Source organism: Cyanistes caeruleus, chromosome 3 (genome assembly GCF_971803275.1).
Source record: "Cyanistes caeruleus chromosome 3, bCyaCae1.hap1.1, whole genome shotgun sequence".
NCBI lineage: Eukaryota > Metazoa > Chordata > Aves > Passeriformes > Paridae > Cyanistes > Cyanistes caeruleus.
Window position 1 is genome coordinate 23,731,632 of NC_141703.1, and position 16,536 is coordinate 23,748,167.

The window sequence follows — 16,536 nt, forward strand, 5'->3', positions numbered from 1 at the left end:
AATCTCTATCTTGTACTGGAAGAATGTCAAAAAGTCTATTTGGTTTTAGTTTGCTGTCCTTTTAAGTTTTTGGGAGGAATTCTGTCCTTCCAGACAAATACACAAAAGTGTATTTGAACAGCGAAATTGCCTTTTCATATCTCAGAGCTTGTCTAATAAGCAATGATCCTTTAATGAGTGGTCACAGAAATTTCAGAAAACCTGTTTTAAACCATTTTCATTGAATACTTTTCTAGCACTGGTGCTGCACTATCTGCAGCCCAATCCCATCCAGTTAGGTATAATATTATATTCCAGGAGTCATAAGGACTGATAATTTTTCCTGTTCAGAAAATAGCTACAGATGTATTTTTTATGTGGAGAAGCTTCTCACCTTAGTAAAATGCTATTGATTTAATTATACAAATTACAGATATAGTTTTTGAACTATTTTATAGTATAGATCTTATATATGTATATTTTGCATATTATCTTACAAAAAAAATGTGATATGAAGAAATTGTTACTCTGAGCTGTATACATACACTGTTCTATATTTTCAAAAACACAAAATAGGGAAAAACCCACACATTTGACTACCTGTTAGAGCATAACAATTGTGGAGATGGTACTAATTTACATTATCTAGGGAAAAAGCCAAGACCAAAACCAAAAACAACCAACTGTGCAAGTTCTAAATTTATAATGAGAAAATTCAATTTGCATCTGCACAGGCGGAAACTTGTAAAGAATAAAGGCCCTGTGAGCTTCCTGTTACAAATCTCAAGTTGTAAATTAAGTGGATTATAAAAATCTTACTGCTCCATCTTCCACAGTAATTTATATGTGAATATATTGGTGAAAGATATGTCAATCTGAGTGAACTAATCATGTGAAAGACATTGCATCCACACCTTATAATAAACCTGACTTGTAGAGATTCCTTGATAATGGCAAACCCATTTTTATCATTTTTTTTTAGGATGGGGTTCTCAACTAAATTTAGCCACCTCAACTTAAGGTCAAAGTCAAAGCTTTTTCTTGTCAAATGTGAAGAGTCACCTCCAGAAGTCAACTCAGAAAATTCTAGGGGATACATTTAAAAGAGGGGCTTCACTGCTTATAGGTCTGACCCTCCTTGGTTATAGAAGTCATGAGCACTTAGCATATGTCAGAGGTGTAATCTGGACATTTTTAGACCCTTCATGAGAAATCCAGTTTGAAGTGTGGGGCCAAAGGAAGGAGCAGCTTCCCACTGGTGTTCTGGGTCTCCCCAGTTATCATGAAGTAAGCATGGAGTTGATGCCCATTTAGAAAACATAAAGTTGCACAGAGTGAATCCTAGAAGAGTAAAATTAGATACTTACAACAAAACCAATCTTATCAAAAGCAAAACACAGCAGAATGCTGTCCAGATAGGGAATAAGTAAGAGTTTTAAGAGTCAGTATGTATTTTCTGATGTTGAAAAAAAAAATTATCTGTGTCTATTTTTACAAATATTTGTAAAGAAAACTACTTTAATGGATAAATTTACCATGTAAAAACATTATTGGTCTGAATATTAAAACAGAGCATGGGTGAACGATAAATGAATTGTCCTGTTAGTGACAGAATGTGTAGCTCCAGAGCAGAATATTTTTCTTGTATAATAGTATAGGACATTGCTGATGAGTTTGAGAGCTGTGTACAGGATGTAGCTACTGAGTACAGAATAGGGCAGCTGAGGCTACTGCCTGAAGGTCAGTCTCTGTAAGACAAGAATCTGCTTTACCGGAACAGATGAAGTTATTAGTGAGTGTAATAGACTGTTAATTGAAATACTACCAGTCTGCAAACATTAAAAAATAGACCTATTTTTAAATAATGTTATTCTGAGTTCCTAGGACTGCTGTCATCTCCCTCCCTGTAAGTATTAAGGCTAAAGGCAATTTTGTGTTTTTAATGCATATTGAGATATTAATGTTACATTAATATGTTAAATTTATGTTAATGAGGTATTAAGGTCAGAGTTGCTTATCACAATCATTTTACCCTAATAAAATGATGGAAAATAATAACCTCTACAACACAAATTCAAATCTGCATCTGTGACACACAAAAACCTCTTCAAAATAAGATAATTAAGGCAACAAAGCTAGCCTCAAGAAATTAGAATATGTCAGGGTTGCCTATGTAAATTTAACAGAGCCTTTTGGACACAGACAATTTTAACCCTGTTTGTGATGGCAGCTGGAACTCCTTTGTCTCCCTCTCACGCAGCAGGGGCAGTGCTGGTGTGTTTGTGGTTGCTGTCTGTGCACACCAGAGCAGGGCACGTGTGGTCACTTGGGTACCACCCTGCCCGTGCTGGCACTGGTGCCAGCTGCAGAAGGGCGAGTTGTTTTTCTCAGGCTGGGCCCTTAATTTGAATTTAGCACAGCAATCACTTTGTGGACAGCTAGTAATCTGGCACTGGTAGTGCTGTCCCTGCTGGACATCTTCCAGCTGCTGTGATCAGGAGAGCGCGCACTCACCCTCCCCACGGTGGGAATAGGCTGCAGCTCTGACATTTGCCTTGGGTACTTTGGCACAATTCCCAGGCACAAGCTGTTTCTTTGTTGTTTATCACAGAAATGTCACCTTTCAAACAGCTATCAGAGACATACAGGTCAGAGCTGACTCTGCAGTAGCTTAAACACTACCTCTCCCAAAATGTCATCCTTGGGAGATGATGCCTATGTCTAAACTGTTAAATCATTAAATAAAAGGGGACTAGGGATTAAGCCAGGCAACAGCCTGGCTCACATTCATATTGTTTAGAGCTAGTTTCTTCTATAGGAGATTAGTCATGTTTGTAGAGAGCTGGTTGGAGTGGTCCAAAGGGGAGTCGGGGGGAGAGCTAACAGTTAAGCAATGTGGATTATAAGGGATACTTAAGCTTGCTCCATTGCACTCTCTTACTTAGTAAGACAGATTTAGCCTCTGGCTTTGAGGTTTAAAGGGTTTCATGATGTCAAAAAAAACCAACAGAATGGATGAGACATTTGTTCAACTGCTGACTGGATCTCTGCAAGAGTAGTTCCTGTACTAGCAAGGATTTAGTCCAATATAAATTGGAAATGTTCCACATAAATAAAAAAAAAATAGATATAAGATGCCTACCTCATGTTTCATATATTATATATATGTCCTGTGTCGTTTTCAAATACGTGAAATTGTCATTCTGAAAGTGTATTCTCCCTTACACACATTTGGTTGGTCTGAATCATGAATACCCCTCCGATTAGTTAGTTCATCAAAATACAACATTTCTTTCAGATTAGATTTCAGTAAAAAGGACTCTGCTCCTTGCTGAAGTCTCAGAGAATGCACCCTCTTACTATATGAACTAATTTATTCATCATTACCAAAACAGATTAGTCATTTGACTCAACTATGATTTGTGGTTTATTTTTTTTTCCTTTAAGTGCATGTTGCACTCAAAACAAACAAAAAATATTCCACATCTGTTGTTAGAATATGTTTCAGTGTAGATGGATGTATGAACTCATTGTGGGAAATGATACTTAATCTCAGGAAGTTTGGCCATTGCCACAGGAGTTCCTTTGAATGCAGCTTCTGAGCTTCTGCAACCACACTCCACAAATGTTTTCAGTGAGAAGAGCCTAAAGAAGGGGATATTTGTGTAGTGTTTCAAAAAGAATAGATTATAGTCACTCAAGGGAATAAATATTTTCCCTGTCAAGTAGTTGGAGTCTTTAAATTATGGTCAGAAAATCCTCTAGAGAATGTTTTATCCAGACATGTCTCACCCTTTTTTCATTAGTCTTTTTGTTCATGTTTGGCATATGTGATTGTACTCAGGTGGAAGAGCTGTATTTCCTTTCAGATCAAATTACAGTTTCCTCAAACAGAGAGCCCACTTTGGGATTTCTGCTTGTGATATCTTTTTTTTCACTCTCCATATATTCACAAGATTTCTCTAAAAGAGTCAAATGCTAATTGTGGGCAGAGAACATAATGCAAGGAATCCTAGATTCACACAATACCAAATGTTAAGAAAAGAGTTTGAATTTCATATACAGACTAGGAAAAATCTCAACTTAGAAAATTATTGAAAAATTCTCAGTGATTGCATGTATGTGTTTAAAGCTGAGGTGTGCATAGTCTACACTTAGTTATTGCAGGATCTCTCTGATCAATATAAATTTTATTTTCCTTAAAATACCATTTATAGAGTTTATCATATATAAGAGGTAAGTATGAAAAAAGAAGTCTAACAAGGCTTTTCAGGCACAAACTTTGAGAAGTGGCAGATTTATGATCTTCTCTGTAATATAAATATATAACTTGTAGGGCCATAACTTACAAGCATCTTTAATCACAATATCATATAATATTTTCCCTGATTTATTTTTTCTCTAATTTCCTAATGGATTGAAAAACATAAATGTAGGTTATCAGTCTTCAAGTAAAGACTGATGTAGTTTTTGCATCAGCTGTAGAAAACGGTTCAAATTACCTTTGTCACTCTTTTGTAGCTGAAAACAGCATTAGGCTTCCCTTTTTTTTCTGGAACTGGTCCAGAGGTTTAAAAGGCATCCTCTTTGACCATGTAGGTTAAACTTGCTGACTGCAGAAAGGTATTGGTGACACTTGGGGAGCTTAGGGTCCATTCCAGGTTCTGTGCCTGAACAGACGCAGTATTTATGGTTCATTCTTCCCACACACAGCCTTTTTGTCCCTTTGCCTCCAGTCTGTTCCATTCTTGTCCTTATTCTATTGCCTTATTCATTGTCTGATTCGTTTGCCTGGCTTCATATCCTCTCCTTACACGTTTTATCCTGATTCCTTGCACAGTCAGCTTCTGCCCCTCCTCCTCTCCCTGGTTTTCATCTAAGCTTTCGTTTTTTTTTTCTTCTTTGACTTCATGCCAACCTTCCTGCCCTTCTGTCCCACTTGCTTACAGTCCTAATCTCCCTTGTTCAATCTCAATGGTTTTTTCCTCACCTGTCACTTTCTTCTTTCATTTTTCTGATTAGTCTGTCTCTACCTACATCCTGGCTCTTTGCCACATTTCTCCTCTTTCCTTTCACTTCATTTGTTTCATGCTGTTAGTTCCAGATTCCAGCTTTTTATCTGTGCCCTCTTCCATTCCACACACTCCCCCTCAATGCTTTCTACCCTGCTGCTAGTATTATTTCCACAACCTACTTTTTCTAATCTGTTCCATTTTGCTGACTACACTTGGTTATGGTCTCCTTTTCTCTGCACTCAGAAAAAAATAGTATCTTCCTAATGTATATTGTATTTAGAAGGGAGACCTGTAATGAGTTTCAGACATAATTTCCTGGGTTTAGAGCAGTACTGCGGATCAGATTTGCAAATCAGAGGAAATGCTATTTAGCCTTTGAACACTATTGCTCCTTTTTAGGGCTTTACCTGTGAAATTTTGTCTTTAAGGAACACACAGTTATCTAAGGCATACTATTATGTAATGGAGAACAAATACATGGTCTTAGGAGCTCAGTTCACAGGAACTCTAATGGCTTAATAGTTACTTTACTCCCTAATGTTGGGAGTCTCTGTCTTGGAATTTGTTTCACTCCCTGGGAGTAAGGTTCCTAACCTACATTTTTATTTTTTCTTAATGTCCTTGATGCTTGGTAAAGTGCCTATTATCACCCCATTTAATTAGTTAAATAGTCTCCAGTGTTATTCTAAGGAGTTATATTGCTCCATGCAAAAATGAAGTGGTTACCTGGGAAGTGACAGCAGGTAAAATAAAATTGCAGGAAGAAGGTGCTAAGGGCTGAGGCACAGAGAACTGAGGAGTGAGTATGAAGAAGTGCCTGGGGAGTAAAAAATGGAGGAGGTTAGGAACCAAAAGGTTAATGGTGAACCAGGTCACTTAGGGATTATAGAATATGTCCAATGTTGAAAGAGACAGAGAAGAGTAGAGAAGTGGAGAGAAATATTGGTGTTGGCAGGGAAGAAAAGTGAAAGACTCTAGGAATTTACTGTTGGGGGTTCATGCAAATTGGGTAATGCATATTCATTGCTGTGCAAAACAGCACATGAGGACATTTGCATAAAACCTCCAGCTTTCTGAATTTTGGACTTAAGCAGGTATCTCTCTGATGGTAAAGAAAAGAGAATAAATGATCTGAGTTAGTGGCTCTGGGACTGGGACTTGGATAATAAGAGCTAAAAGCTCAGGCAGAGCCAGCATTTTATCCTTTGCAGGTGCTGGTACACATCTTCAGAGGAAAATATCTGACCAGACAAGAGAGGAAGACACTTTTCAGGAACACTAGTTCTGCTCTCCAACTATTTAAGTACCAGTAAAAAATAGCGTGGTTTGGGAGGAGTTTGGAGATGCCTTTGCAGCCCCAAGTGAATGGGAAGATCCTTGAGGCACCTCAGTCTCTCCTTCTTACCCCATATTTCCTACTCTGTCACTGCAGTTACTTTTCTGTGGCATGAGGCCTTGCAGTCTTGCCAACACTGGTGCTCCTAAGCCTCTGTTTTATGAAGCTCAGCATTGTGGGTTTTTTTGGTTTTTTTTTTTTTTTTTTGGCTAACATTTAGTGTGTGGTAAAAATTATCCCCTTTTTTGGCACAGGGCAATTTTATTTGTAGGCTTTATAATGTGCATATTGCAGTAAATTTATTTATACTGCCTTATGTCACAGAATCACAGAAGGGGTAAGGTTGGAAGGGACCACAGTGGGTCATATGGTCCAACCCCCTGCTCAAGAGGAATCATCTCAGAGTACAGGGCACAGTGTAGTGCCAGACAGTTCTTGAATATCTCCAGTGAGGGAGACTCCACCACCCCTCTGGGCGATTGGTTCCAGTGCATGGTCACCTGCATGTAAAGAAGTTCTTCCTCATGTTCAGGAAACTGAAAACTTCAGAAAAAGAAAACTTCTTGTGAATCAGTTTCTGCCCATTGCTTCTCGTCCTGTTGCTCCAACCATGGAGCAGAGCCTGGCTCCATCCTCTTGACACCCTCTCTTAAGATACTGACAGACATTGATGTGGTCCCCTCCCAGTCATCACATCTTCAGACTGAACAGGCCCAGCTCTCTCAATCTGTCTATGCAAGGGAGATGCCTCAGTACCCTTCTGACGTGTCACTAGGCACCACTGAAAAGAGCTTGTCATCCTTATGCCCTCCCTTCAGGTATTTTTCCACATGGATGAGATTCCCATGAACCTTTGCTTCTCCAGGCTGAAGAATTCCAACTCTCACGGTTTTTCCTTATATGTGAGGTGCTCTAATTTTTTTATATAAGCAAATATATTTGCTTAATTATCTTAGTGGCCTTTTGCTAGAGTCTCCATGTCTCTTTTGTATTGAGAAATATAGAAAAGGGCACAGCACTGCAGGTGTGACCTCACCTGTGCTGAGTAGTGAGGAAGGATCACCTCCCTTGAGCTATGGGCAACTCTATTCCTAATTGCTATTCAGGAAACCTTTTGCTTTCTGTGCAGCCAAAGCACATGGCTCACTCATGTGCAACAAGGTATTTTCCAGAACCCCCAGGTCCTTTTCTGCAAAGCTCCTTTCCAGCTGGGTAGCCCTCAGCATCTTGGGGTTGTACTTTTGCCCTTGGCCATGCTGAGCTTCATGAGGTCCTTGTGTGCCTATTTCTCAGGCCTGTTGAGGTCCCTCGGGATGGCAGCACAACCCTCTCACATATCAGCCACTCCTCACATTAAATGCCATCAGTGAACTTTGCCCCATCCACCAGATTTTAATGGGGATGTGAAACAGGACCCATTACTGATCCCTGGGATACAGTGCTGGTTCCTGGCATCCTCCTTCTCTGCTTGCCACTCATCACCAGCCTCTGGGCCCAGCCATTGGGCCATTTTCCAGTCCATCTCAGTGATGGAAAAGCTTATCTCCTGTTTCTCTTTGGCAAGCATCACGTCAGAACAGGTTGTGAATGGATGTTCACAATGTAGCTTTGCCAATATTTTCAAGATTTCCTCACTAGTATAAGGCACAGCCTAGAAGAAATACAGAAATTGGTATCTTAAAGTATTGGTGATGGCCAAAGTCTGAGTCCAATGTGCAGTGGGAAGTGGAGCAAGAATACTGCATGAATGGGAATACATGAAGTGTGGAGAATCTCTCTGAAATCCTTTGAAAATGAGGGCAAGGATCTTGGCAAGAAAAGAAAGAGCCAGGGGAATCTAAAAGGTGGGACTTTCAGATTAAAGCTTGAGACAAGAAAATATTCTTTGCAGTAGCATTCTCAACAGTCAGAGGGTAAGATATCCAGTAGGGGATGTCAGAGAGAGGTAGAAATATTGCCATTTGAGCAGAATACCAGGAAAACAGAGACAGTCATGCTTTATGAATACAGAAAAGGTAAAAAAAATTGTATTTTGGCAAGAAGGTTATTCAGAGATAAGATCTGGAAGGAGAAAATTAATGTCCGAGATGTTTCCTGGTGTTCTTTCTAAAGGTACTGAATAAATAGTTAAGGGTACAAAAGGAGAAGCAAGACAAATGATATTTTATAAGCAGATATTTTTAATAACTGCCTTTACTGTGGCATTTTCTGCACAATGAGTCATGACACTGTCTAATTTTTTTAATTTATATGAATTGGCAAAGACTACACTGGAAAAAATTTAGCTATATATATATATATATACACACTAATTTTATTCATAGGCTCTACAATAATTCATTAGGTATTATGTTATTTCTTGACATAGTCATATATATGTTATTTGTAACTCTGCAACTGAAATACTTCTGCTTAGTGGCAATTTGGTGTAATTATTCTACAGATGTTTCTCCTGTTAGGCACAGTTCTGAATATATGGCAAGTGTATTTTAAAATACGCCTGCTAAAACATTAGTGAATGAGGCAAATTCCAACACAAGAGAGTAACACATCCAAAAGCAGGTTATTGGAATTGTCAGTGACCTGAATACCTTAATCTTGGTGACATGCATCAAGGAATCCCAGCAGGAGATATTTCATTGGCAGCAGGAAGCACTGATATTGGAGCATGGTATTTCTGATGTTATAAATCCAAACCTTTGGTAACCCAAAAAGCTGTGTATGGTTACTAAACTGAAAATATATTTAAAGCCTCCTTCCTTTAATACAACTACTACCACTTTTCAGAGATTATACAGTAGCTTCATAACTAAGCATGTTCCTTTTTCTTCAAATAAAAAAGACATATGTGTATATTTTGATATATGTTGCAAGTTCTCAGTGGAAAGCAGAGCTAATTGGATTTGGAAATAAACCTGTTATGGCTTCCCCACTTGGAGTTTGCTGAATTTTCTCTTGTTACTGCAAGAAAAGAAAGCCAGCATTAGAAATCTGAGGAGAGCAAGATCTTTTTATTTTTATAGAAATTTGCTACAATATTTTCCTGGTTTTCTATGATTTGAAGCTTGGGTTTGTTTTTTTTTGTGTTTAATGTATTCTTCAGTACTATGGTCTTTTCTAGTAAGTTGCCTCCTGTGTACTGAATCCATATTGATTTTCTTTTTATTGCAATGATTCCTTTCCTGTTTGTTTATTTATTTATTTATTTATTGCTTGGGTTTATGCCAAATTACTATCTTTTCCATTAGCTGACTTCCAGTTCAGGTCTCATTTATCTCTAGGTCTGTTCTGCTCTGAAAAATTCTTTTATTTCCTTCACAGCTTTTGTTCCCCTGTGCTCATCCTCATCTCTCCTGTTGGTTGCACATATATTATTCATTCTATTTGCTTTAATATACATTCAAAAATACATACAGTTCTGTTATTTCGTTGGCTCTGTATTCACATTCTAAAAGCATTTTTTGTTCCTTATGCAGCCTTTCACTCATTTCTGACCAGTTTCTCGGGATAGACATTGCTACATTCTTTGATGGGAAAGTATCTCTAGAGACTTTGGTGCAGCCATAGAAGAGCTCACTTAAAACAGTTTCTTGCAGGAATTGAAAAATATGTTCTAGACTTTTTCATTATTTGATACTCTACCCTCCCGTACTGTGCTATAATTTTTACCTTTATTAATAGATTAGATTATTTTAGTAATCGTAGGTAAGTGTGCCAATTTCTACTACTGACTGAAAACAGATTTACTTCTGTGATGGTGGCTGTTATCAGACTCCTTTGCCAGTGCTGGCACACACAGTTGTTGGATTAGTTAGGCACAAAGAAATATTTGGGATCTATGTCTTAAAAGGTGGTTTCTTCCTTTGTGAAGTTGTTTACATATGTGTTAGTGGAAGGAGATTTGGGGGTGGAGGCTACCCTGAAATCAGGGGAACTGAATTTTACTCTGACACTTATGATTTATAGAAAGGTGTTTAGTAGCTGCAGCAGGTGTGGGTTGGGAGGTACTGCCTGTGGTTTATCATATGATTTCACATAGTGCAGGAAAGAAGGAATAAACTGAGATACAGGCACCTGTCCTACTTCTTCCATTTCAAACACCTCTGGTTTTGCCCATTTTAGACCAATCTTGTGAAGCTGCTTTTGATGCACCAGGCAAATCCCAATCTTCTTAACTGCAATAATGAGAAGCCTTCAGGTAGGTGAAAATCCACGTACATAGTGTATGTATTAACTTTTGTGACACTATTTTCTTTCCTGCCTGTTTTCTTAGCTCTAGTTGATTTGGTGAGTAGTTACACACACATACACGTACATACATTCTTACATACATTGCTAAAAACTGCTGGTCATGGTAACACAGGATACTATATCAAATGACAGCATGTCCTTCACTTGTTTCATTCCCTGTTTATTTTTAGCTACATTTCTTACTTGAGAGTTCTTCTGTGCCTTGGTGGTAGCTGCATTTACACATTTTTGGTGACTTTTCACTGAGTTCCTTTCTGTCTCAACTGCTTATAGTACATGGCCTCTTGAGTTGGAAATTCTATAGCTATTGTCCGAAAACAAATTCAAAAGCTAGTTTTGAAGTGTAGCTGCCATTGTTTACTGCAGAAGGCACCTTCTTAAACCAGATAGTAACACAGAGCTGCAGCACTAAATATAATAGAGTTGTAGACTCTGTTAGGTAGGAAGGGACTTCAGATCAACTGGTCTACCACAGAGATCAAAAAAGAGCTAATGTCAGTAATGCTAGCTAGCAGTGTGGAAAAGGAGAAACACATGGTTGTTCAACATTCTATGCCTAGGATAAAATGAAGATGGAACTCTAATAGAAATTAATAGAAGATAATAGAAACTTCCTGTAAGGTTATGGGTGAAATTCCCCTTGCAATTCTCCAAGCAAAATATGTTATGCTAAAAAATCTTTACTGCCTACAAATGCATTCACAGGTGACACTTAAAACCCTGGAAGTGTTGGTTTTGGTTAGATACAGTTTTAATTTGTGCAAAAGACTGTGGACTAAACTCAGATCATCTAACAATACAGTTAGCTAACCATATTTAGTAAGTATTTAACACAGTGGTTTTAACTGTGTTACGAATATATATATATATATATATATATATATGAATCTAGTTTTCAAGAAAATAAAACATTTGAAAAGAATTCATGTGAATGTTTTCACAGAAATAAAGTTTTGAAAATGGTTGTATTGTTTTTCCTGAAGTCTTGTAAATTATTGAATACTTTGGTTTGCTACACAGCAAGAATGGTTTTGAAGTTTTGCAGATGACAGCTTAAGTCTGTACTGAATTTACTTTGTCTTTGTTTTACCAGTAATTTCAAATATTATTTTATGATTGATACCTGAACAATTCCTTTCATGTTGTCTAGCCACATGTTTATTCTTAATCTGATCTAGAGATTTTAATTCAAAGGGGCTTTTCTGCACCATTTTCTTGTCTGATATCTTGGTGTTCGGTTGTCTTAGATGTTGCAGCTTCTGATTTTATTGAGGAAATGCTTCTGAAGGCTGAAATTGTTTGGGAGGAAAAAATGAAAGACCCTTTAGCTGTTTCTACTTTATCTCAAGAAGAGCCATATGAAGAGATCATCCACGATTTGCCCACAATTTCCAATAAACTGTAAGTATGTGCTGGTGTTGTTACAGATCAATTCTCTGAAGCCATATTATCCTTTGAAACATATCTGTCAATCTGTGAATCCTAACTGTGTGTGCTTGGAGATATTCAAATCCCATTTGGTTATGGTCCTGGGTAACTGTCTAAACTTAACTGAGCAGGATGAAGAGACCAGGTGCCTTCTAGGAAGTCCCTTCCACCTCCAGCCATTCTATGATTCTGTGTGATTTGATGGATGAAGTAACTTTCCTTTTTTAAATCTCCTGAATCATCTTTTGCATTTGTATCTCTCATATCTTGTTGTCAATCTTAGTTTTATAATTATAGTTATTTTAAGTATAATAATATTATAATTATTATTATAATTGTCAGCAGAAATTACCTGGGGTTGCCTTAACAGAATTATTGGATGTTAATACTGTAGACTTGAACATCCTTTAATGTAGATGGGTATAGTGTAAATAACTATCATTGCCTATGAGAGAAGCAAGGACAAATACTGAAAAGAGAAAAATCAGATATGTGATTGCAGATGAAATGAAACTGGTCAAAATTATATTAAAACAATTATAGTTAGATTTGTGCTGCTTAAAATTCAAGTGGAATAAAGTAGCATTTAGCAGTCAGGACTTAAAAATCAGCACTGAAGAGTCAATTTGTGTCTTAAATTGTAAATTTTGATACTTTTGTATTTCCTTGTGAATCTTAAAAAGAGGTTGCCATGGGTATGTGAAAAGAGATGTACAATAGGTATGAAGCACAATTGGCTGTTTTATGGTAGTACAAGACATACTGATATTTCAAATTCTTACTTCCAGATACTGTGATCCATGGAATTTTAAAAGCTACAAATAATGTTTTTACACCTTGTGCATTTGCTGTATATTTGAAGTATATATTTGTTAGATGCATAATCTTGCAATTGCTGACATTTTTTCTGTAGTAATCACTGAAGAGTGTGTGAGGAAAACAATAAATAAAACCTAATATAGAGAGACAGATAAGGTATATATGTTTCCATTTCATAGTAGTTGTAATTTATGGTTGGCAGATTGTGTTTGGATACATTAAATTTGGAAGAGGTGAGAAACTGTCATGAAATGATCAATCTGTTAAATTCAGAACTCCATGGGATACACTGATATTTAGTAAAGATTGCATATTTCATGGATGGTAAACACAGTGTGTTGTTTCTGCTTCATGATTTGTAGTCATTAATACTTGTAGCGGGGTATATGATACTAATGTTTATGAAATTACTAATTTTTCATGCTTGTTAATTCCTTATGAAATAAGCAGTCCTGTAGTCCAACCTGCTATTTCAATAACATAAATCATACTCCTGAAATTTATGTGGCCTTCAACTGTCTTTTAAATAAAAAAAGAAATAATTTTGAGGCATGAAACTAAGCCTTTATTTTCTGAAATGTAACTAAAACTTTTATTTTTAATTATTGATATGTTGTAATACTAGAAGTAGTATACAAGTCACTCTTGTACCTATGTAATGATGCCTAGGAAAAGTTATTTATAAGGGTTTTAGAGACTTCAAGAACATAGTTATTATTCTTGCATCTAGATTATGCATTTTCATGTATTTTATATTCTAGAAATTTGTACTGCAGTGTACATATTATACTGAATACTGGTTTTAGTGCTAACACCCATTAACCTGTGGAAAATATGACTTGCATGAATTTTAAGTGGTCTGAAAATAGTTTTTCTCTACTCTTTCCTGCTTGTAATATGTAGATTTAATAGCTAATTTTTGAGAGTTTTCCAAATAGTTACTCTTTACATGACAATAATACAAACCTACCATGAGTGCAAACCTTCACCAGAAGTTTTGAAAAAGCAAAGTGCACTGAAGAGAAAAACAAAAATCAATAGATAATTGATTTTTGTGTGGAGTTGGATGTGTTTAGCTTCTATTGCCAGCTGTATCCCAGTGTGAGACTGCATCTGATTTGTGGTGCCTGCATGAGAATACAGCACCAGGTGAAGGCACAGCCCTGTTCAGCTCTGTACACTGTCTTTGGCAGTGATCCTCTGCACATAGCCAGGGGGGCATTATTAGGATTGGAAGTAAGCTTGAAGTAGGGCCACATCAGCCTGCTCTTGAGACTTTTAGCAGTCTTAGGTTCAGCAACTTCCTCAGCCAGAGCTTTGCAGCACCCTATCAGGTCTGCTATCAATGCAGGACAGTATCAGCTGGCCAGCCAGCAACTCTGAGATGGGAGCATTCTTGGAAGGCAAAATTATTGGTGTATTTTGCCCGTGCATGTCTCATACATTTTATGGAAAACTGTTGCTTAACCATACCACATAGAGTTCCTTGCTACTTTTAAATCCTTTAAACCTTAGTTTACAGTGGCTGAAAATCAGATGCCATCTCAAAGCTAGTTATCTCAGCTCTGTAGTGTCATACTCATAATTGTGAAACCCAAAACCTTGCAGAGAGGTATTATTCTAAATGATAGTAGACATTTTCTTAAAATACAATGAATTATCCTACTGAGTGGCTCCATGCTGCCTGTTAGAGAGGCAGCCTAGATGACTGGTTTAAACTCTTTTTTTCCCAATGACTAATGTTGAGAACAGAGTTTCATCCTTCATGTTCTGTTAAAAGAGTCTGTAGAGAGATGTGGAATATGCTGGGTTGAAGATAAATATCTGTGCTGTTCTTATCTACCAAACCAATTTTTTAGTACTGAAGAGGAGTGCACAATAGTAACCCACATGTACTGTTGCTTTATTCTTTCTTGCATCCATTCTTCATCTCCTGATGTAAGAAAGTAATCTGAGGTGAAAAGTTTTATAACTTACTAGGTGTAGTAACTTACTAGTTCCATGTAACTCTATGTTGTGTCCATATTACTTTTTGGCTGTTCCTCAGAAGAAAACAGTATTCGAAAGCAGACTCAAAAACGATGAACAAACAATTATAAATAGCATGTGATCTGTCAGCAAACCTAGTTTTGCTGGTTCAAATTTAAATTACAATGTTGATTTCTGGAAGAGCACTGTGAAGAGTTGAATTGAAAGTCAGTCTCTGCTCAGTTAGAAGAAACAAAATTTAGTAGTTAGTGTATTTGAAATATGCTGCTACCAAGCAAACCTGGCTTTCTGCATAGCACTCAGTCTCATCACTGAGATCATCTCTGAGGTGTGGGTGGCACAGGGCACGGTTGCATTTATTTCTCTTTGTCACTCTTCTTGTCTTGCTCTTTTCTTGTGTTTCATACAGGCCCTCCACAAGCTGCAGCATCTTTGAGGCCATACCTGCTCCAGCATCATCCCTTGGTCATAATTGACCAAGTAAATTAGCTGAAGGACAGAATTTTAGTTGTGTCATGAAGTTAGTTGAAGTTTGACCATTGCAGCAAACCTAAGGTCTATGCTGGAAAGTTTTGCTAGTTTTAATTCTAATGCTACAGTCAGAAGAAAAGTTATTACTCCACTGGCAAAAATACCAGTGCAGAATACATTAATGGACATAGCTTAGAGTTCAAAAGATTAAATTTGCCATAGCTATTTAAAAGTAACTTTAGGCTCATGCTATGATCACAGTGATCACTGTACTTCTACTCCAGTACGTGTGCCTGTAGAGCACAGATAGTGCAGTCATCTAGTGATAAATACTAAAAAAATTAAGAACTTGCACTGAAAGTAATGCTAACTTAATTATATTGTATATTTTCCAATACATGTTTAAGTAAATATTAAATATAGTAATTACATGTTTTAAAATCAGCACAAGACCATGAAATAAAACAGAAATAGATGTGTTCAAGACAGAAAAACAGAAAAGAGATGATTTTTTTTCTTACATTTCAGTTCTTCTTTACCTTGTAACCATTTATGTAGCACATACTTTTTAATTATTCTAATGTTTAATCTATTCTGAAGTGTCTTTTAAGTAACTTTAAGAAGATTTGTAGACTGAAATTTCAGAGATTATGCACTTTACAGGTGTCAACTATCTTAGAAATTGTTTGAAGCATCTCAGAATTGCCTGTGGAAGAATTACAGAAATTTTCTCAAACAGAAGTTATATGCTCAAAGGACCCATGAAAATATTATTGTAGATTCTGCCTTGATATAATTGTCTTATTGTGCCCAAGTGCTTCCAATATTGATAAAACTTTCAATTATTTGTTAGCTCTTAAATTTAATATGATTTCTTTTTATTTTTCTTTTTAAATGACATGGTAGAGGATGGCAAGTTACAGAAAACCATCTTACTTTATCTAAAGAAAGTCCAATAAAAATACACAATACTTCAAATTAATTCCATACATGAAGGCTGCTTTGCATAAAACGTAAAATCTCTGTTCCTATATATAACATTCAATATTTTTTCCAGCTGGATAGGCAGGTAGAAAGTGCTACCATGTTCAAATAATATTCCTCTAGATAGCACTTCTTCCTGTCTCCTGTGCAACATTATTTTGGTATAAGTCTTCTTTTGTGGTCAATTATTTATTAATTATCCATTAATTTTCCATTAATTTTCATAAAAGAAGACAGTTCATGCTAATCTATTTGTCCACATTA

General features: G+C 36.7%; 1 protein-coding gene across 7 annotated transcripts in view; it reads left to right on the top strand.

The window, feature by feature from the left end:
* The window catches only part of MYO16 (myosin XVI), a 367,619-nt gene that overhangs the window by 167,854 nt on the left and 183,229 nt on the right, over positions 1-16,536 (top strand). For all 7 annotated transcript variants that reach the window (XM_086880163.1, XM_086880162.1, XM_086880164.1 and 4 more), the window contains 2 exons: positions 10,453-10,528; positions 11,829-11,982. In XM_086880163.1, coding sequence (XP_086736289.1) covers positions 10,453-10,528; positions 11,829-11,982 — 230 coding nt within the window. The remainder of the gene's footprint in view (positions 1-10,452; positions 10,529-11,828; positions 11,983-16,536) is intronic.